At 34.5% G+C, this 20,908-nt stretch overlaps 1 protein-coding gene and 1 long non-coding RNA gene across 6 annotated transcripts in view; one reads left to right on the forward strand and one right to left on the reverse strand.

Annotated features, from left to right (window-relative positions):
- The window catches only part of MKLN1 (muskelin 1), a 390,326-nt gene that overhangs the window by 351,108 nt on the left and 18,310 nt on the right, over positions 1–20,908 (forward strand). For all 5 annotated transcript variants that reach the window (XM_057504770.1, XM_036909011.2, XM_036909012.2 and 2 more), the window contains 5 exons: positions 713–860; positions 4,147–4,261; positions 5,686–5,825; positions 13,453–13,555; positions 19,788–19,842. In XM_057504770.1, coding sequence (XP_057360753.1) covers positions 713–860; positions 4,147–4,261; positions 5,686–5,825; positions 13,453–13,555; positions 19,788–19,842 — 561 coding nt within the window. The remainder of the gene's footprint in view (positions 1–712; positions 861–4,146; positions 4,262–5,685; positions 5,826–13,452; positions 13,556–19,787; positions 19,843–20,908) is intronic.
- On the reverse strand, positions 11,887–13,446 carry LOC130684312 (uncharacterized). The gene is made up of 2 exons (XR_008998557.1): positions 12,224–13,446; positions 11,887–12,106 (listed from the first exon to the last, which is right to left on the reverse strand). It is a non-coding gene; the product is annotated as an uncharacterized LOC130684312 (long non-coding RNA).

Genomic DNA, 20,908 nt, shown 5'->3' on the forward strand with positions numbered 1-20,908 from the left:
AAAAATTTGCATCTGCCATATCAGTGTTTTACAAGTTACTGGATAATACAGAATGACCATCATTCATTTAATGGGTTTCTTAAAAAATAAAACATTATTAACTCTGGGGAGTTTGAGCCATTCAGGGAAGCAAAATGGCAGTTATACCCCAAAATGTTTTTTTCTTCTTGAAAATTATGTCATTGTACTTCATGATCAGATATTTTAAATGACCTTATAAAACAAATGTGTGTTTCACTTTCATGGAATTTTTGTTTTTCCAGGTCATGATTTGAATGTTTTTATCTCTGTTAAATTAGAGTTGACTAAGATAATAAATGAACTAATTAAACATTGCCCTCTCCCTCAGTAAAAATGATTACATTGCATGCCTCTTTCTATACCTTCCTCCTCCTAGCTCCATTCTGATAGCATTCATTTAATTCTTTGAACAAGTAGTTGGGTAACTGTTATATGCCAGGCATTGTTTTAGGCACTGGGAACAAAACAGTGAATGGAACAACCTCTGCCTTTATAGAGTTTATATTTTAGAGTTGGGAGAAGGCAGTAAACAACTGTTTATTGTTTAGTATAAAAGTTACATAATATGTTAGAAGATAAGTACTGTGGACACAGGTAAACCAAGGTAAGGATGTATTAATCTTTTATAGAGTAGTATTAATCTGTTATTTAATGTGAATATTGTCCTTTTATTTTCTCTTTCAATTTATAGTTCCAATGACAGGATTCACACAGAGAGCAACCATTGATCCAGAACTGAATGAAATACATGTCTTATCTGGACTCAGCAAAGACAAAGAAAAGAGGGAAGAAAATGTCAGAAATTCATTCTGGATATATGATATCGTGAGGAATAGTTGGTAAGAAGCTCTTGCCTGTGCTGAAATCCCAGTGTAACAACTTATTTGAGGTTGTTGGTTTATTCAAAAGAAGAGAGAAATAGAAGGCTTATATTAATTTGTGATGTCATACATTTAAATATCAGTACAGGCCTGCCTCGTTGTGTCAGTTTTGCAGATACTATGTTCTTTACAAATGGAAGGTTTGTTGCGACCTTGCACTGAGGAAGTCTTCTGGGCCATTTTTCCAACAGCATTTGCTCACTTCACATCTCTATATCACATTTTGATAATTCTTGGAATATTTCAAACTTTTTCATTGTTATGTTTGTTATGATAATCTGTGATCAGTGATCTTTGATGTACTACTGTAAATTGTTTTGGGGCACCACAAACCACGAGTATATACAAAGGCAAGCTTACTCAGTGAATGTGTGTTTGCTGCTCCACCTACCAGGCCTCCCCCATCTCTTCCCCCCTCCTCGGATTCCCTAGTCCTTGAGACAGAACAGTGTTGAAGTTAGGCCAATTAATAACCCTGAAGTTCTCTAAATGTTCAACGAAAAGAGAAAGTCAGATGTCTCTTACTTTAAAGCAAAAGCTAGAAAAGATAAAGCTTAGTCAAGAAGCCATTTCAAAAGCTGAAATAGGCCAGAAGCTCAGCCTCTTGCACCAAACAATTGGCCAAGTTGTAAATGCAAAGGAAAAGCTGTTGAAAGAAATTAAAAATACTACTCCAGTGAACACGCACATAATAGGAAAGTGAAAACAGCCTTATTGCTGATATAGAGAAAGTTCTGGTGGTCTGGATAGAAGATCAAACCAGCCAGAACATTTCCTTAAGTGATAAAAGCCTAATACAGAGCAAGGCCTTTAACTCTTCAATTCTGGAAGACTGAGAAAAATGAAGAAGTTGCAGAAGAAAAGTTTCAAAAATGCTAGTAGAGGGTTGGTTACTGAAGTTTAAGGAAAGAATCTGTCTCCATAACATGAAAATGCACAGTGAAGCAGTAAGTGCTGTGGTAGAAGATACATGAAGTTAGCTAGAAGAGCTAACAAAGAAAATTTTACGTGTCGTTCAACAGCCGATCTTAATGTAAACAAAACAGCCTTTTATAAGAAGATGCCATGTAGGACGTTCATAGCTAGAGAGAAGTTAATACCTGGCTTCAAAGCTTCAGAAGACAGGCTAACTCTCTTGTTAGGGGCTAATGTAGCTGGTGACTTGAAGTTGAAGGTAATGTTTATTTACCATTCTATTCAGATTATTTAAGACTTAATGCTAAATCTACTCTGCCTGTGCTTTATAAATGGAATAACAAAGTTTAAATGACAGCGCATCTGTTTATAAATTGTTTACTGAATATTTCAAGCATACTGTTGAGACCTACTGATCAAAAAGAGATTCCTTTCCAAATACTATTTCTACTGCTTGTTAACAGCGTACCTGGTCACCCAAGAGTTACAAAAGGGACGAACAGTAAGATTAATGTTGTTTTCATTACTTCTAACAAAAACTACCATTCTGCAGCCCATGGATCAAGGAGTCATTTGAACTTTCCAGTCTTATTATTTAAGAAATACATTTTGTAAGGCTATAGCTGCCATTGATTCCTCTGGTGGATGTAGGCAAATTAAATAAAAAACCTTCTGGAAAGGATTCACTGTCCTAGATGCCTTTAAGAACACCATGATTCATGGGGAGAGGTCAAAATATCAAAATTAATAGAAGTTTGGAAGAAGTTGATTCCAATGCTCATGGATAACTTTGAGACATTCAAAACTTCAGTGGAGGAAGTAACTGCAGCTGTGATAGAAACAGCAAGAGAACTAGAATTAGAAGTGGAGCCTGAAGATGTGGTGGAACTGCTGCAATTTCACAATAAAACTGGAACAGATGAGGAGTTGATTCTTACGGGTGAGCAAAGAAAGTGGCTTCTTGAGTTTAAATCTACCCTGGTTCTGAAGACGCTATGAAGATTGTTGAAATGACAACAAAGGATGTAGAATGTTATATAAACTTAATAAAGCAGCAGCAGAGTTTGGGAGGATAGTTTCCAGTTTTGAAAGAAGTTCTACTGTTGGTAAAAGGCTATCAAGCTACACTGATTGCTACAGAGAAATGGTTCATGAAAGGAAGAATCAGTCAATGTGGCAAACTTCATTGTTGTCTTATTTTAAGAAATTTCAACAGCTGCCCAGCCTTCAGCAATTACCACCCTGTTCAGTCAGTAGCCATCAACATCAAGGGTTAGGGTCACTACTCACTAAAGCTCAGATGATGATGATAATAAACTTAGCATTGTTTAGCAATAAAGTATTTTTTTAATTAAGGTATATACATTGGTTTTTTACACATAATGCTATCCCACACTTAACAGACTATATAGTATATTGTAAACATAACTTTTATATGCTCCAGGAAAACAGAAAATTAATTTGACTCACTTTTATTGAGACACTCACTAAATTGCTGTAGTCTGGAACCTAACCCGTAATATCCCTGAGGCATGCCTATATGGGGGAGAAAAACCAGTATCAGTGTCTACGTATACAATGACATTCAGTGAAGGGATTTTGCCTTGAATTGTTCAATTATAGGTGATTCCTGGTCTGGGAGTCAAGAGAATTATATTTTAATCCAGGCTTTGCTACCAAGTAGGTATGTGAACTTTGAGAGCAGTGTTTTTTCTAATGTTCCCAGGTCTTAATTTTTACAGAATGCAGTGGTTTGACTAGAGCAGGGTGAGGAGCGTATTGTTTGGCATTTTCAAACCAGGAACTTTTTGTCACAGAGCATCTCACAGAACTGGTGTAGCATGTTTTGTGTTGGAAAACACTGGCCTAGGAGATCCAGCTCTAGCATTCTGTGATTTATGCATAAGTGAATATTTTACAGAACAGAGGCACTTGAGAGATCTTCCATTGAGTGACGGAGTATGGTACTCTCAGCAACTAAGGAATTTATTATTTTCTAAATAGGACTTATATTTACAATAAAGATGAAAGCAATCTACTGTGAGTTTTTTTATTGTGAGTAGATGTGGTATGTGCTGTTTGTGTTTCATAACATGAGGTAGGTTGTCCTTAAGTAAGGTTTTTGATGGACATTAAAAGAACTTCGGTATTCAGTTCTAACATATTCAGTTTATTTTGTGAGTGACCAAAACATTTAGATTTTATGTCAACAAATTTATAATTTTTTTTGTTGTTAATTAGACATCCAGTCAGTATGTTTGCTTCAGTTGTATTACCATGTGCTGCTGATTTTATAGGATACAGTGCCTTAAAAAGCAATGTCTTGCAGGTCTTGTGTCTATAAGAATGATCAAGCTGCAAAGGATAATCCAAGTAAAAGTCTTCAGGAGGAAGAACCATGTCCAAGATTTGCTCATCAGCTTGTATATGATGAGTTACACAAGGTATCCTAACTACACTGACCTGTAAACTTTCCATGACCTACAGCCAAAAAGAATCCCAGAATATATCTGTTTTTGATTATTTTTAAGTGGATTTGAATAAGAAGTTATAATACATAGTAGACAGTCAGTAGAATATGTAGCATTCAATATCATTTCCCCCTAAAATTCCTTAAGAGAATAAACATTTTTTCATAGTCCATAATTCTTGGCACTTTTCCTCTTTGGTTCTTAGCTGCATAGATCAGATACATTGTATGGCCTGTTGTTTCTACAATATGAATATCCAAGTAAAAGATGTACAATTTTAAGCATTTGGCTACCTTGTCCCATGATATGAAAAGGTATATATAACTTTCTGGTTTTAGATTTTCCCTTGCATAACAAGTGTTTTTATCTTTATTTTTCCTATCTCTCAGTGACATATCTTCTCCATCGGCCTTGTGAAAACAGTCTTGTGTCCTAAAGTCTTAATGTCACTAAGTGTTCATAGTCGTTTCTTTATTTCTCCCTTAAACTTTAAATGTAGTTTAGTGATTGGGCTCATATTATTTAGAAAGTTACAAAACCTGCAGTCTTTCTTTTTAGGCCATAGATGATGATTTAAATTCTATGTCATTTGAGACCTTTAGGTAAAAAACACCATGGGAGTGAATAAAACCCTTTGTCTTAAGAGTCCCCCAAATGAAAGAGAAATGAATTTCCATAATTTATAGGATAGAAATAATACTGCCATCTTGTAAAACTATTGAATATAAATGTTTGCAGAATTTCAGGAAATGCTTTAATATCTTGTGTAAGAATAGAATACCACTTAAACTATAATTAATAGTGAAATCATACTGCATTCCTTTTACATTTCTTTTTGATATTGAATAATAGAATAATATTTTGAAAGTTATTTCATAAATTATATGTGCCATTTAATATTTGGCATTAAGGCTTAAAGAAAAAATCAGATGCCAAAATTAAAAATTTCCAGTTACTATTGACCTTCAGTGATTGAACATGTATATCCAGAGGTTTTTTTTTTTTTCAAGATATTATTTGTTGTTATAATCAACACTTGATTAACTTGATAATCGCCATTGTTTGTTGCTGTGAGTAAATTCTGTATCTTAGATTAGTTTCTTACTTTCATTGCTTGTGTTTCATGTCTTCCATTGTCAGTATAATTGTGGTAATAAACTCATTTTAGTATAAAATATAATTCAAGGAAGAAGCCACAGTACTTTAAAATGGAAAATTGAGGAAAATCAAAAGAAGTCTTTGGTAGAAATGCAGTAGTATTTTAATGTTTTATGAGTAAGGTTAAGGAAGTTATGTGTTTCACACTACTACCAAAATGAAGAAGTTTCATTGTGATCTCTGTAGTTTTTTGAGTATGCATGCATTTCTTAAAATCAGGTTTGTTTTGTTTGTTATAGGTTCATTATCTTTTTGGTGGGAATCCAGGAAAATCTTGCTCTCCAAAGATGAGATTAGATGACTTCTGGTCACTGAAGTTGTGTAGGCCTTCAAAAGATTACTTACTGAGGCATTGCAAGTACCTCATAAGAAAACACAGGTATAAAAATAAATCAATGAAAACTTATTTAACATCAGCTTGTTGGTATTTACCTAAGCTTTGGAGATGTGACTTTGTCTTTGGAAATTTAGTAACATGACAATGTAAATACTGTGAAGATCATGGCTTTTTTTAAATGTCCTGTTATTTTCCTTTTTTTTCTCTCTCTCTCAAAGGAAGGTACAAAATGAAGATGGATATTGATGGTAAAAACTTCCAAATATAGAACAATGATATTTTAATTTTTTAAAAAAAATTTTATTAAGGTATAATTGATATTCACACTTATGAAGGTTTCTCATGAAAAAACAATGTGGTTACTACATTTACCCATATTATCAAGTCCCCACCCATACCCCAATGCAGTCACTGTCCATCAGTGCAGCAAGATGCCACAGAGTCACTGTTTGCCTTCTCTGTGCTACTGTTTTCCCCGTGATCCCCCATACCATGTGTACTAAACACAATACCCCTCAATTCCCTTCTCCCTCCCCTTTGGTAACCACTGGTTCTTTCTTGGAGTCTCTGAGTCTGCTGCTATTTTGTTCCTTCAGTTTTGCTTCGTAGAACAATGAAATTTTGCAACTGTTAATGTAATGGAAAAAATTCCTATGAAGGTGATGAAATCAACCTTCAAGTAACTCAAGGCCTAATCACCACAAATTACATCAATTCTAGATTATTGCCATATCACTGAATTGTTAATAACTTTCTTAACAGCGAACCTGATGATATAGTTGACTAAATATTGTCTTTATAATTTGATATTTCAGGATACAACTTCAAATATGACAATTTTATGTCATTATCTTTGCCATGTAATTGCAAAATCATATAATCAAATATTTTCATATATATTTTTTATCCTGGGTCATTCATTTTTATCCTTTGCAGGTGTTAAGCTCCTAAAAAATGTAGAATAGTGTATCTGTCCTTTTGGTTACTGATTGTGCTAGATGATAATAAAAATTTATAGGTTGGAAGGAGAAAGTTAGCCTTTAATGAGATAGTAGCTACTACATATTCACCAAGTTTGGTGTGCTAGATACTGCATATTATTCTCACAGTAAGCCAGTGGAGTAGCTACTATTATTATCACTTTTATTAAAAAAGTAGAGGCATTTTTAAATGGGTTATATAACTCATCTAAGGTCGTTCAGCCATAAGTGACAGAAGCAGGATATGATCCTGAGTATCTCCAGAGTTCACTGATAACACCACTACCTCCACACATGGGCACACATATGTCTATGTACATGTATGTGCATGTATACATGAGTGTTTATGTTATATATAATTTATGTTTTGATGTTTTATATAGAATACAAACACATAAAAATCTCTGTGTAGGTATAAATTAGTCTCTTTTCCTCTATCATATCATGTTGACTTGTTCCCTTCTCTGCTTTCACAAGTTATACTTGAGAAATAAATTAATAATAACAGAAGCTATACTTCTGTTATTTTATCGTTACCATGAGTAGTGCATTTCCTATAGAATCTACAGGAAAAATGATCTGATTCTTCACATAGGCTGGATGGCAAGAGATAAATTCTCTTTCATTAACAAGATTTAAGCCTCAGGTACCTTTAACTAATGTTTACATTGCTAAAATTTTATTCCTTAGTACTTTATTTAATTTCAAAATTTGGTTTTTATAAAGATAAAACAAATCTGGGAAAATTACTGTGTTCTTTTTCTACTTCAGATATAACAACTGTTTGTTGGAATGTTTGAACTCTTAAAAGATTTCCTCACCAAAAGTCATTATAAAATAAAGAAGATTGATTAGTGCTGTATGTAAAGAATTAGAACGCACTTATAAACACTGTCCTCTAGCTTTTTTTTTTTTTTTTTTTTTTTTTTGTTATCATTACTCTACAATTACATTGAGGAACATTATGTTTACTAGATTCCCCCCATCACCAAGTTCCCCCAACATTCCCCATTGCAGTCATTGGCCATCAGTGTAGTAAGATGTTGTAGAATCACTACTTGTCTTCTCTGTGTTGTACAGCCCTCCCCGTGCACCCCCCACCACCCACACTATATATGCTAATCATAATGCACCCTTTCTTTTTTCCCCCTGTCCTCTGGCTTTTAGTTGAAAAAGTAATGCATGGTTAAAAAGAAGTCCTCTCTTCCTGCCAAAAGAATCACTCATCATCCCACCATTAGGAAATAATAACTTTAGTTGTAAATCCTTTGAGCTATATGTGCACACACAGATTTTTGTTTATTTAAACTGAAAAATGGGATCATATTGCTTTGAATCTGATTTATTTGATTGATGCATTACAAATATTGCCATGCTAATAAATACAAGTACAAATCATAACTATAATGGCTGTATACTGTTCTACTTTATGTGTAACTTACTTAGCTAGTCTCCTTTTGTTTCAGATTATTCTCAGGTTATTCGCTGTTATGAATAAAACTGTAGTTAATATTATATACTTCTATATGCACTCCTATCCAAAAATTCTGTAGGCTAGTGGTAGAATTGATGAATTATCAGTTGCCCTCCAGAAAGTACATTTTGATTCCTTCCACAAGTAAGTGGGATTATTCATTTTCCCACAGCCATGCTGAGAAGTATTGTTCTTTTTAATCTTTGGCAAATCTCATTTGTTAGTGACTTGTACTAGTAAAGGCATACAGTGAGGTTTGAAAGTATATAAGGAATAAAGTAACAATAATAAGTCATTTAAACTTTTAAGTATATGATGAAAGACTGTAGCAAATCTTGTGAGTATGAGAATGGTTCAGGAAATAAAATGCCTGAAGTGGAAAGACGGCAAGTTTGTGATTAGACAGATAACAAACCTTTGAAATTTTCTACTGCGGGAGAAGTATGCTAGTTCATCTCAGAACCTAAACCAGAAAAGCCCTTGAAGGAGAATTTAAGAACGTTTAAAGTCCTTATCCATTTATGTAGATTATTTTCAGTTAGAATAATAACAGTAACATGAAAATACAGGCCGTAGTTCTCTTCTTCTTTTCTGATATGATTACTTTTTACCTTTAGTTCTGATTGTTACTGTCTTATGGTGGGAAAAGTCCCACACCTGAACTTTAGGTTGATATTCAAGCCTTATAACTGTTTCTGAAGATCACTTTGCTCATATATAAAATGGCCAAGGCAGCTACCTAACGGTCTTTATAAATATCAGTAAAGCTGTTCATTTATTTTAAAAATATTTATTGAGAACCTACAATGTGCTAAACATTATCCTAGGCTCTGTGGATGTTAGTGAAGAAAACAAAAATTCCTGTCCCCAAGTTCTCATTTTTATGAAGAGAGACTTAACAATAAACGTAAGGAATTTATATGTTAAACACTAATTATTATGAAAAAAACTGTGAATCAGGTTAAAAACTATTCTTGTACATAAGAAGGAAGTGGGAATGTGATTTTTTTTTCACATTTGTCAAAATTTACAAATATATTTATAAGTATAAAGTTAAAGTGAAGGTACTGCAAAATGTTTGCAACTGGTGGCTTTAATTAGAAAAAAGACTGAGGATGATACCTCATGATCTCTCTTTGTTACCAAGTATCCATCACGCATTTTAAATATTTGACTGCCTTGTCAAATTGATATGGCGAGGGTGTGACCTGCAATTGGAAGCTCTTCACCCCTCCCCTGTCCTTAAAAGGTGTGCTCTGTACCCCATACCCCCTCTTCCCACAGTGGGAGGTGTCTTCAAGGACACAGCCTTGGCAGAGCAATGTGCTGTTAAGCCCATCTGGATGGTGTCCACAACTGAACCCCAGTAAGGACTCTCTATAAACTTCGAAGATTACAGCAGGTGGGGTAGAGATCCACCCATCCCGAGGTGCCCAAGACAAGCCTCATAAGGAAGTTCCCTTGCTTATTCAACCTGCCACCAACCCATCTGAAATGGCCTGCCTCTCAAATCCCTCTCTCTGTCCTCTGCGTATGGGGAGTTTCCAAATTTCACCCAGCAAGCTTCTGGGTTTGCAAGGGACAAATGTAAAATTTGTCAGTAAAGCAATCTGGCTCATTGTTGGAAATGTTTCAACTCTTAAATTCAGTATCTGTAGTAGATATAGTACTAGTCATTTTATTTATTTCTTCTTCAATGGAATTTGGCAGTACGTGCCTTATGAGAAATCTTTCCATTTCAGAAGTTGTCAAATCATGTGCATATTTCCATAATATTTCTCTATTAGACTTTTAATGTCTGTGAGTCCTTTATTATTGTTCTCGATCATTCCTGAGATTGGTAGTGTGGGTCTTATTCCCTATTTTTCTTGATCATTCTGCCTAATGGTTAATCAAATTGATCTTTTCCAAAAACCCACCGATTTCATTGTTTTTCTGTTGTTTTTCTCTTTTCAATTTTATGGATTTTTGTTCTCATTTTTATGATTTCTTTTCTTCTCTTTGTTTTGGGTTTTATTCACTCTTCATTTTGTTTTTTCCAGTGGAAGCTTAGACTACTGATTTGATCATGTATTTTTTTTCTAATGTAAGAATGTAATGTTTTAAAAGTCTTTTGAACAGTACATTGACTACATGCTACAAATTTTTATGTATTGCATGTTTCATTTTCCTTAAATTCAAAAAATATTCTAATTTCCTTAAATCACTCCATCTTTGTCCCATAGAAATGTGATTTTTAAATAAGAATATTAAGATAAATCTCACTGCAAAGATGACACTGAGTTAGAGACCTAAAGAACATGAGAGAATAAATCTTCTAGATATTTGAGGGGAAAAGTGTTCCAGATAGGTAACAAACAAGGCTCTAAGGTTAAAAATATGTCTGCATTATTTGAGGAACAAATTGAGGAGGGCAGTGTCTGGTAGAAGTGGAAGGAATGAGGTGGTTGTGGGACAAGATGAGGTCAGAGAGATAAGAAGGGGACAGATTGTGAACTCGCAGTGAAATGGGAGCATTGAAAGGTTTTAAGTAGAGGAATGACACTTTCACACTTATCTTTTAATAAAAATCGTTCTGGATTTTTTTCCTGAAGAACTGGGTTAAAGGTTGTGACTACTTCCACTTAGGGAATTCTTCAGAACAACAGATGTATGTGTAGGGAAAGAAGAGTTCAGTTTGGTGCACTTTAGGTTTGGGAGATCATCTGTTGACATTTGGAGGAAGGCATGGGCTGATACTACATTACATTTCCTTGTCATAAACAAGGAAAAGGACCTTTGGAAGAATGAGAAGAGTAGAGAGATGCTGGGCATTATCTGAGGACTGCTCCCATTTGAGGACAGGCAGAGGAAAAAGCATTCCATAAAGATTGGGAAGACGCAGTAAGATTCTGGATGAACTTTGAAGGCGTGCCAACAAAACTTCTTGTTGGATTTAATGTGAGAGAAAGAGAGCAGTCAAGGATGACTGCTAGGGCATCTTGAGAATGTTGTCTACTACTAATTCGAACTGACAATAAAAAGGCCCATTTTAGACATTTGAAAAAACATGTATCTTTTTACCTATTAACTCTTGGATGAATCCAGGATGTCAGGCAGAAAAGACAGAAGTTGGTTTCTATGAATTAGGTAGGACATGGAAATTACCTTTTTAATTCAGATATCATTAAATTAAACAAGTCTTTCACTTGTGGAGCTTACTCTGTGTGCTGGGCTGACTTATTTATTTTTGTTGTTGTTCTTATGGAAACAAGTATTTAGTCAATTTAGTTAAAATATAAATTTGGTAGGGAGATAAGTATATTGTTTGCCAAGAAATTATCTCTTTGTTCGTATTGGTACCACATGATACAGCAAATGAAGTGCCACTATAATTTTATCCTATAACATTCAAGTTTCCAAACTTGTTGGCAATTTGGGTGTAGAAAGGGACAAAAGAAAAAATTTTAATAAGGTTAATTCCTGCTCCTGTACAGGGCAGAATTGTTAGCTGATATATAATTCTAGACTGTAGACACAAGTCCAGTGGTAAGTTTTTGCAGCCCATAAAAAGCTTAGAAACTTCCAGGAAAACTTATCTCTACTGGATTAATAGGGTGTTAGGTGTGTGTAGGTTAGGTTACTTCAGGTTGCAAAGGATAAAAACATACATAGATAGAGAATTTATTATGAGAATATTGAGAGAAGGCATTTCAGCATTTGAACAGTAAGCCGTAGCAGAGAACTGTTTAGAATATAGAAACAATTCTAGAAGGTACAATCTGCTGTAGTAGCTTTCCTCATAACTGAGCCCCTCTGTGCTGCTTTCTGCCTGCTTCTCCTGTTTTACTGATGACTCCTGATTCTGTTTTCCATCAATGTCATGGCTTCTGTAGAAAAGTAGATAGATAAGTAGGTAGGCAGGTAGGTATAGGAAGTAAGGAAGGGAGAGAATGGTAGGAAGGAAAGTAAACTGTTATCTCAAAGCCTTCTCTTTACTGCCTTACCTGTTTTGTCTGTCTTGTATGTGTCCTTCCTTGTCTATCTTACATTCAGATTTCTCATAGCAAGGGTTCCTTGGAGACAGTGTCCCTGTTGGAAATAATTGTGCCAGAGCACTCTATAAACTGCTGGTCAAGCTTCAGATGACTGCTTTTGGCTCAGGTGCCAACATTCTGGTCTAATCCATTGTTGACAACTCAGAGTCACATGACCTCTGCTTAAGGAACTCTCATCTGAGAGTCATAAGGCTGGCTGACATCACAGTACTGTGATACAAGGGAGCTATAATATTTTGCTAGTCTTTACCCCTGCCTGAAATACAGGTATCCTATCACTGCAATTAGCTCTAAAGACAGGAAATTATTGATGCCATCAGCCTGGACACCACTGTGAAAGGCTCATTATTTTCCTTTGCCAAATGAAATTAAAGGTCTTCTTTTATTTCTCTTTGAATAGTATTTTTTTTGAAAAGCATATTTATTTATGAGAAATAAATCCACACATAATTACACTGTAATAAAAGGACATTATCTTATTTAAATAGATAAGAAGACTTTTTTTTTTTAAGAGAACTTACTGTTTCCTTTTCAGCTTTGGAGTCAGATAGAAGCAGTTGATTTTACTTATGCTGCTTATGAGCTTTTACCTTGGCCAGATTCATTCTCTGGGCCTTAGTTTCTCATCCTTTTTTTAAAAAGGGATGGTAAAACATTGTCATCATGGAGTTATTGTGAGGATAAATCATATATGTAAAGTACTTGATACAGTGTCTAGCACATAACAAATGCCTGTAGGTGGTTCCTGCAGTTGTTTTTATTGTTATTTACTGACTGAGACATGGTAACGTTTAATTAAAAATATCAGCGTTAATGATACTCAAAAGAAAGTATACTCATCTCTGTTTCCCAAAATTCCTGTTTAGGTGTAAAATATTTGACATATTCACTGTTTTGTAGCTGATTTCATCTTACCTTGTAGTTTTTAGAGGAGGGTAGGAAGTAGTCTTACCTAGTCTCTAGCTGCTGTGGTCACCTCACATTACCGTCAACATCTCTAGGGAATCCCCATCTACTGTCTGCATAGCAGCATTCTTACTTCTGGATTCCTGAGCCACAGGTATTTTAGAGATCCACAACAATCGCTTGTACACAGAGTATCCCACTCAAGTCTGAAAGATATTTCTGGTACTTTCTTAAAACTCCGTACAATTATTATTCTTGTTTACATATTCTAGGTTTGAAGAAAAGGCCCAAATGGATCCCCTCAGTGCTCTGAAATATTTACAAAACGATCTTTATATAACTGTGGATCACTCAGACCCAGAAGAGACAAAAGAGGTAAAAGTGGTAATAAATTTACTTCAGAGCATTTTTTTAAAGTCTTTTTTTTCTTTATTTTTATAGCTCTTTATATTCTTCATATTTTCTTTTTATAAAAAAAGGCTTTTCTTATATTTCCTGATTTTGCTCTTAGATGTTTAGAAGAAAGTAGGACAACAGTAATAATCTTAAGAATGGTATAAAGCAGATGAAATAAAAATTGAACAGGCTTATTTTCATGTGATAATATAAGGTTCAGGTCACACCAAAAACCCTTGATCTGTTCAGATAAGGATTCTCAGGTATAAAGTTTTAACTTGTGTTGGGAAAAAGAAGTAAAAACTTTTACTTCTGTAGTCCCATGCTTCTTTTGCTTAAGGATTACATAATGGTTCCAAATATTTTCTCTTGATACTCCAAAGTCCCTTAAGAGAAGAAGGAAAACTCCCTTTTTTTTGTAGGGAGAAAGTGAAGAGAGGTTAGTGGGAGTAGAATCCTTGCTGCATTGATACTTAGTTCTATGGATGTTGTCTCAGTACAGTTGGGCTACAGTCTACCAACTTCATTCATTAGTAGTCCCTAAAGAAATTAGTAGCAAATCATTACTTTTCAGGGTTTTTTTGTTACATAACATGGGATAAAGTAGAAGATTTAATATTCTTAGGGCATAATTGCTTATCTACAGTGTATGAAGATACACTGCAAAGAGTTTCATGGTCTTACAGCCTGTCTTCCTACTAACTTCTGAGATTCTTCCTGTCACTTTTTCCTTTTACCAACATCCTTGTTCAAAGTTCATCTAGCAGAACCTGAATTGCACTCTGTTTTACTTCCCACTCACAAAATTGATGCTGATTATATGTAGTTCTGTGCCTTACATCTGTTTCCCTGTTAACTGCTGCTTTACTTTGACCATTTTGGCAACATCAAGCAGTGCTTTTCTCTGTTCAGCATTGACACAGGTTTCAGATTTAGTGTCAGATGACTTTCAGGCACCCAGGTTCATTGTACTTTCAAGAAGCAGTAGAGCCTGCTTGTCCTTGGCATCAAAACAGAGATACTTTTCATAGTTGCCTACTGGGAAAATAAGTCTATTTCTCTTACTCAGTATTGGTTACAGCCCTCCACTAGGTGGAGGATCAGCAAAACACATTTTAGAACCCTCCCCCCCGAAGGGGAACACCTAATTGTCTTTCCTTGAATCTTTAGTCAATTCATGATACTATGTGAAATAGGGGAAACTATCATAGTTTTGACAAGTAGCAGAAATGTCTGATTTAGTTTATTATGGTGTACAACTGAACATGGTTGTAAAGAGTTCATTGAAGTTCATTTTGTTAGACCATGCATTTGAAAGTTGTAGATAGATTTCCTTATGTTTTCCCTATAGTCTGTCTTACATGGCTATAACATGGGAATATTCATTTTTCTCTTATTTTTTAAACCAAAACAAAACACAGTATTGCGAAGTAAACAATTTCAGCTCTGTGAGTTGCAAGTAGGCCAAAGAAAACATGGACAGTTTGTTTTTAAGCTAAGCTAATGGGAAAAACAAGAACAGGGAGGTATCTATCTCAAGTTCAAACAGAGTGATTTTTAAAATTTTGGTGGTAGATTTCTCTTTTTCTCCTCTCCTCAATAGTTTCAAATTAGGACTTTGTATGCTATAGACTTTCATTCATTTCTTAAAAGCTTTGTTAATCGTTTAGCCCTGTTAGAAGTCAGTTAAGGTGATACTGTGAATGTCTTTGTCAGCATCAGAATTTCTTTAGAAACTTTTTCAAAACAATAGCCTCACCCTAAGATTCTCCTCTCTGTTCTTATGTTAACAGAAAACTGAAAACACTGATGACATTGAGAATTATTGTTCTGTAAGGTTATTATTTTGTTTAAAAATGTATGAATTGATTTTGTTTCTGGGAAAGAAATCCCTTTGTGATAGTTTTAATATACATACTTGATAGTTTTAGTATACATACAGTATTTGTTAGTAAAGTATTTAGATATTCACTTCCCTTATAAGAAATCATTCCACTTACCAAGAAAAGCCTTACTGCAGCTATTCATTTTATGTAGTAGCTTGTTTTTTTTCTCTATGAATGCTATACAAATTTTTTATATTAAGTGATTATGTAAGCAACTAAAAGCAGTTCCTAGATTTTTCTCTTTTTGGAGTGTGGTGATCATGATGATGATCATCTCTGTGCCTGATACCGGGAAAATGATGGCAGACTACCAACTGTATGCCAAATAATAGTTCTTTGCTTTCCTTCAGTCCCAGAATATGGGGTCTAAACTGGTGATGAGCTTCTAATAAACTGTATGAAAATGATACATTTTTTTTCTAGACAAGACCCAAGAAAAGGATACCTAAATTAGTTCTGCCATTTTCAGAGAGAATTCTGTAATAGAGAAGGAACAAGAAAAGTTTTTGGCCAATATTGCACATTTTGTATTAATTACACATCTGCTGAGCTTCAAAAGCCCTGGTGTCATTCGTTTAACAGATGTGTATTGAATCCCTACAGTATGCCAGGCATTCTTGTAGGCATAAGAGATACCTTAGTGTTCTAAGCAAAATCCCTGCCCAGAAGGGACTTACATACTAGTGGAGGAAGACAATAAACAACAAACATATTAAATAGGCAAATTATAAAGTACATTAGAATTTAATAAGTATTATCGGAAATTTTTAAAGGGATAAAAGGGGTAAATGGAGATCAGATTTACAAGGAGTGAGAATTGGGCAAGTTACAGCATTAATTAGGATGATCACAATAGATATTTAGAAATGAGTTTGCACAGGTCTTGAAGGATATAGGGGAGTGATAAACCATATTTGGGGAAGATAATTTCTGGCAAACGGAGGGCTAGAAATAAGACCCCAAGGTAGGAGCATTGGCGCTTTGTTTAGGAGAAGAGCAGGGAGGCCATTGTGGCTAGAGTAGTGTAAGGAGGGTGAGATTAGTTTGAGGTTAGAGAGGTAAGAGCAGGGTTAGGGAGAGCAAATTGTGAATGTTAGTCATTTTGTAAGTCATTGTTAGGGCTTTGGCTTTTCCTCTGAATAAATAAGGAGCCAGCCAGTTCAGGGTATTGTGCAGGGGAGTGATGGGCTCTGTTTATGTTTTAATCAGTTCACTCTGACAACCATATTGAGGAGAGGCTACAGGAGGAAAAGAGTGGAGGCAGAGAGACCTATGAGAGAGATTGCAGAAATCTAAGCCAGGAATTATTCTAGTTCAAATCAAGTATTAGCAGTAAAAATAGTGAGGAGTAAAGTAGATCATATTCTCCATATATTTTAAAGATAGAACCAATGGCATTTAAGATGGATTTGATGTAGGGTTTGAAAGAAATGACTCTCCAAAAAGCTTTTGGCCTGAGTGGACTGAGTTACTGCCATCTAAAATGAGAAGGTTCTGCATAGACCTGGTTTGTGGTGGGGGTGGGAACTCCTGAATGGGATCAGTAGTTTAATCCAGTAGCTGGATATGTTCAGTTTGAGATGCCTGTGAAGCAGCCACCTTGAGAAGTTGAGGTGATAATTGGATATTCAAGTCTGAAGTATGAGAGAAAGGTCTGGCTTTATTCAGATTGTATAATAACCCTTAATACCTGTTAAAACCCTATATCAGTACCTGTTAGTTCCATTATTTAATCAGATTATTAAATAACAGTTTTCTCCCTATCCTCCTGTATGTAGAGCCAGTAAAGTTTATCTTAGAAAATAGAAATTAACCCTCAAATAAGCAGAAGATAGGAAATTAGTGGAATAAGAAACAAACAATAGAAAAAATTTAAAGGTGAAAAGTTGGTTCTTTGAAAAGAATTTGTGATTGCATCACAAATTAAAAGGAAATTATTACACATCTTATATACATTAAAAGGGAATAAGAAGATATGAACAACTCTGTCAACAAATTCAACAACTCGATGAAATGGACAAATTCCTTGAAAGACACAACTTAAAATGACACAAGAAGAAATAGAAAACCTTATGGAACTCTTTCAATTACAGACAGATTAAATTTATAATTGAAAACTTTGTAACAAAGAAAACTCTAGGTCTGGATGGCTATATCCATAAATTCTTGTCAACCATTAAAGGAATAAAAAATGCCAATTCTGATAGACTCTCAGAAACCAGAGGAAGTCTAAATCTTTTTATAAAGTGGCTTAATTCTGGTACAAATATCCAACAAAGATATTACAAGCAAAGAAAACTAAATACCAATACCCCTCATGAATGCACATGCAGAATTCTTAATAAAACTTGAATCCATCACTATAAAAAAGGTTAGTGGTACACGATGACCAAGTGGGGGTTCATCCTCGGAACACTAGGTTGGTTTAACATTTGAAAATCATTCATCACATTAACAGAATGAAGGAGAAATACCAGTAAGTTAAGAAAAAGCATGACGAAATTTAAAACCCATTCATGATAAAAATTCTTAGCAAATTTGTGGTAAAAAAAACTTCCCAAATCTCATAAAAGGCATCTGTGAAAAACATGCAGCTAGCATCGTACTTAATGGTAAAACTTTAAGCCCTTCCTCCTAAGATCATGGCAAAGAAGGGATAGATGTTTGCTGTCAACAGACATCCTCTATTCAGCATTCTGCTGTAAGTCCTAACTAGTATAATAATAAAAAGAAGTAAACAGTGTAGATTGGAAAGGAGGAAGCAAAATTGTTTGTGTTTCTAGTTGACATTATTGTGTACATGGAAAACCTGTGCAGTCTACGAAACAATATACTAAGAACGTGAATTTAGCAAGGTTGCTAAATACCAGGTCAACAGAAAAATAAAAGTAATTATTTTTATAGTAGCAGTGAACATGAAAATGGAATTTTAAAACCTGCTTCTATTCATATCAAAAAATAAATAGTAATAAATCTACTGTAAGAAATAAAGACATAAATAAATGGACAGATACATCACATTTGTGAGTTGACAGACTGAAAATTGTTAAGATGCCCATTCTCCCCAAATTGGTTTCTAATTTAATCCAGTCCCTATCAGTATCCTGGCAAGTTTTTATTTTGTTGTTGTTCAGGAAATAGACAAACTGATTCTAAAACTTATATGGAAATTTAAAGGCCAAAGCAGTCTTGAAAAAAGGAAAACAGTTGGATGTCTCATATCCCTGATTTCAGGACGCTGTAAAGCCACAGTAATCAAGGCGTTTTGGTGCTGCCTTCATGACAGACAAATTGATCAGGAGAACAAAGTAGAGTTCAGAAATAGACCCACATATATGCAATTGGGTTTTTTTTTTTCCCTCTCCTGGGGATAGGAAGGTCTTTTTAACAAATGGTGCTGATATCTCAACTCCTGTCTCACTGTTTACACAAAAATTAATTTTAAAATGGATTGTGAATCTAAATATAAAAGCCAAAACAATAATGCTTCAAGAAGAAAACATTATCTTCACAACCTTGGGATAAAAAGATTTCTTGGACATGATGCAAAGGCACTAATCATAAAGGAAGAAAAACTTGAGAAATTGGACTTGAACAAAATTTAAATTTTGTTAAAAGGCATTATTTTAAAAATAGGCAAGCCACATACTAAATAATATTTGCAGTAGACATATCTGACAGAGGATATCATACCCAGAATATGTAAAGAACTTTTGTGTATTTTTTAACTCTTTATTGTTTTCCTAGCTGTTGCTTATTAGATAGTTACTTCTGGGATATTTGTCCAACTTCTGACTTTCAAAGAGCCATTAATTGGGGCTTACAAATATTAGTGTGATTGATATATGAAATTTTAAAGGCTGGAAGCATAGGTGTAAGATACATCCTAAGGAATCAGTGGTATCAACCACTCAGGCCTTGCAAAGTGCCAAGTAACCCCATTGAGAACCTACTGATTTGTCCACTCTTACTCTTCCCTTTAACTTAACTGTCTTCTAGCATCCTCATTCAAGTTATATATATATAGTTGTCCTAAACTTTCTCAATTTTAGTTGACCTATTGTTTGTTAAATACATACCAGTAAATTTTGAAAATAAAATAATTATAGGACTTGGTCAAATATTTTGGAAAATGATAATAGCAGCCCATTTGAAAAGTCAGCATTTTCTTTAAATGTGGTATTCTTCTTGTCACTAATTGGTGAATAGACTTAGGCACCACATGTGCAGAGTCATACAGTGGCTAATAAATGGTCAAAATAATAGAAACTATTTTTCTCTTAACTTTGTGTAGCCAGCTAATTTGCTTCTTTTTTTTTTAACAGTTTCAGCTCCTAGCTTCAGCTCTATTCAAATCTGGTTCAGATTTTACAACTCTAGGTAAGTATTCTAGTGTACTTTATCCGTCCAGATGCCCTAGCAATTTGAGAGCTTACATTTTGGTTTCCTTTAAGTGAAACATCAGGTGAGAGGTCCATCTAAGCAAATGGAGCACGTTTTAAGGTAACATGCAAAATTTCTAATAACCTGCTACAAGGTTATTTTCCAAGTATCAGTCAGCAGTTCATGGATCAGTTTGCAGTTCCTATTAACACCAGTTGCTGGGTTATTATGCAAACAGATGGCAGTAGAAGCATGAGCAAAAGAAATTAACATGTATAGCATTGTTTTAGAATGCAGGCTGTATTACTGATACACTTACTATGAGATAACATTTGTTGGTTGAATGATTTTTCCTTTTAGTTCCTTGTGGAACTGTGGGGTCAACAGAATGGTGAGGGGGTTATTCAATGAAATAAATGTTTTAGGATCAGAGAAACTGAATTACCTCTTTCCTAAAAACGGGAATCTTTGTATGTTGGTGTCTTAATTGTTCAAGGTAAATGCTGCTCAAAACTCAAATGTTTCTCAAACACCCAGATATAGGCATCAATCTTCATTTAGGACTACTCTTATTTACTATTAATGAACTATTAAAGTAAACTAGACTATAGTATCTGTAGAGTCTATAGAAGGGTAATACACAGAGGAATCTATAGAAGTTCCAGAACCCACAGCTTTAGTCGGGTGAATTTTTAAGGTTTATTTAGGATAAGTCAATTTATAGCTGCACTTTTTCAACAAGATAGTAGCCTTTTATAGTCTGGTAATTTCCAGCTTTCCTGTTGTCATTATAAAATGTAGTCACACAAGTGAATGCATAATGATCCCATTGATGCCAGTACTGTTATTATTTGCCTTAGAGTTGAGCAATAGTATTGAAATTTTCCAGTATATGTAATATAAATACTACTCTTATTTCTGGAATAAAAGAACACTTTGGAATATCAGTTTGATTTCTTCATCTCTTTGTCCTTTTGTCTCTTAAAATGAACCATACCTCAAAGGAAAAAAAGAGTATATATAATTATGGTATTTTTCACTGGGATGGAAAAAAAATAGCAAT

Source organism: Manis pentadactyla, chromosome 7, assembly GCF_030020395.1.
Source record: "Manis pentadactyla isolate mManPen7 chromosome 7, mManPen7.hap1, whole genome shotgun sequence".
NCBI classification, from domain to species: Eukaryota; Metazoa; Chordata; class Mammalia; order Pholidota; family Manidae; genus Manis; species Manis pentadactyla.